Below are 2,031 nucleotides of genomic sequence, written 5' to 3'. Positions count from 1 at the left end.
ACGTCACACAGTGGAGTCTCTCTGATTGGTTGACGCGGCGCGACGAGCTGCAAAAGTTCAGATTTTCCAGTGATTTGCGCCTCAGCGCGTCGAACGCTCAGATCGTTCAAATCATTCAAATCGTTCAAATCGCGCTGCTCTAATCACGCTTGAGGTGCCGCAGCACTTTCCGACGCTGATTGAAGCGCGTCCACCATAGACTTTGTATGTAAACCTGATGCTCCTGATGCTGAAATCGTGTTCAGTGTGAACGCAGCATAAGACTTTGGACCATGAGGTGATTCTGTAACCTCCATAGTGAAAAGCCACCAAAAATTATGACGTGAAATTGGAGTTTTTTGGTCAAAATTCTGTGGTTGGTCACAACAGGTCACTTCATATTTAAAGAAAATAATGTTTTATAGTAAAGAGTAAAGATAAATGGAGGAGAAACCCACCTTCCAGTTGTGAGTCAGGCCACCAGCCCAGCTCACAGGCCTTACAGGTGAACTCGTCCTGGACAAACTCATTGTCTTTACAAGAAGTGCAGATCCAGCAGCAGCTCACTTCTCCCTTTCTTATGACCTGAGAAACAAGATACGTCAAATAAAATTAATATTAGTGCAGCTGAAGGGAGACTGACTGGATATATTATCCTGTTAGACCTCAGGCATCAGGAAACTAGCAGAACAGTAGCTAAAAGCTTAAACTAGCAGATCAGTGGCTAAGAGCTTAAACTAGCAGAACAGTGGCTAAAAGCTTAAACAAGCAAATCAGTAATAACCTTAAGTAAAACAGTAGCTAAAAGCTTAAACAAACAAATAAAGTTTAAACAAGCAGAACAGTAGCTGAAAGTTTAAGTAAAACAGTAGCTTAAATTAGCCGAACAAAAAATAAAACCAGAAACAAGAAAAACACACTGAAGTTTTTAAAAAGCAAAATGTTTTGAGGGATCTGAAGAAATTTTGATGCATTTTTATTATAGAAATTTTTAAAGAAAATTAAATAATTATTATGATTATAAAGGTTGTATAAACCAAAAGTCAAAGCTGTACCAGCCTGAATGAATTGACTAAACTAGTGGAAATTTTGAAGTAGGACTGCTGACTCAGCAGTTACACATTGAACTTACACAGTTACATTTATGACTTGTAACAGAAATATAACTTAAATGAAATCTTAAATTTGGGGAGTCTTAGGTCATTTAGTGCAACGATTCTTGTAAAAAATATAAATCGTGTTCTGGACCTTGATCTCTCCTTTGGAGCAGGGCTCACTACAGACTGAGCGGACCATGTCACTGAGGTTTTTCTGGATCATCTCATCATCAATACTGAGCAAGCCCTCGTGCCAGGAGCCGATGTTAATGTAGTCATAAAGTCCTGGCCCTACGTGCTGAAAGTTCATGATGTCATACCTGATGAGAAATAAAAGAAGAGAGGGGAAATGACTGACTCATTCATCTGGTTAGTAATAAATGTTTCCTGATCATGAAAATATGAATTTCTTGTTCACCACATCCTCATTCATGAATGCATGAATTTAATACAATACAGCACACTGTCAAACTCAAGGCAAACAGGCTGCTTTTGGCTCACAGTTTACTTAGTTTTTTCATTTAAAAAAACTTTCTTTTACTTAATATGAAATTTGTTTCTTATATCAATGGTAAACTTTTAATTTATGATTAGATGAAACAACACAAACACATTTAAAAGGTGAAAGACAATATTATTTATCCTGCACCTGAGCTGCTGGCTTTAAGTAACTAAGCAGTTTAGTTGGATAGCTCAGTAATAATGTCTTAAAATACGCTGCTTTAAAGCCAGCATCGGCCATGAACTACATCTCCCACAATGCTTGTTGATCATCCATGGGAAAGTGGAGAATTCAGAATTCTAGATGGTAAGATGTTTAAATCCTGGGTTTTCTGGTCGGACAGTGATTGAATGGTATGTGCACATGTGTGGGTATAGATATATGTATATATTTATATGTCTGTGTATGTGTATGTATGTAGGTATGGGTATGTTTATATATATATATATATAC

General features: G+C 37.2%; 2 protein-coding genes across 2 annotated transcripts in view; one reads left to right on the top strand and one right to left on the bottom strand.

The window, feature by feature from the left end:
• The window catches only part of LOC106529923 (metabotropic glutamate receptor 1), a 58,952-nt gene that overhangs the window by 15,763 nt on the left and 41,158 nt on the right, over positions 1–2,031 (top strand). The gene's annotated exons all lie outside the window — the stretch shown is intronic.
• Positions 343–2,031, bottom strand: part of LOC106529913 (metabotropic glutamate receptor 1) — a 30,891-nt gene continuing 29,202 nt past the window's right edge. The window contains exons 3-5 of the mRNA XM_014025436.1: positions 1,228–1,396; positions 438–564; positions 343–350 (exon numbers count right to left, since the gene is read on the bottom strand). Of these exons, the coding sequence (XP_013880890.1) occupies positions 343–350; positions 438–564; positions 1,228–1,396 (304 nt within the window). The remainder of the gene's footprint in view (positions 351–437; positions 565–1,227; positions 1,397–2,031) is intronic.

This window comes from Austrofundulus limnaeus, unplaced genomic scaffold (genome assembly GCF_001266775.1).
Source record: "Austrofundulus limnaeus strain Quisiro unplaced genomic scaffold, Austrofundulus_limnaeus-1.0 Scaffold476, whole genome shotgun sequence".
Classification (NCBI taxonomy): Eukaryota; Metazoa; Chordata; class Actinopteri; order Cyprinodontiformes; family Rivulidae; genus Austrofundulus; species Austrofundulus limnaeus.
This window is presented reverse-complemented; position numbering and strand designations above follow the sequence as displayed.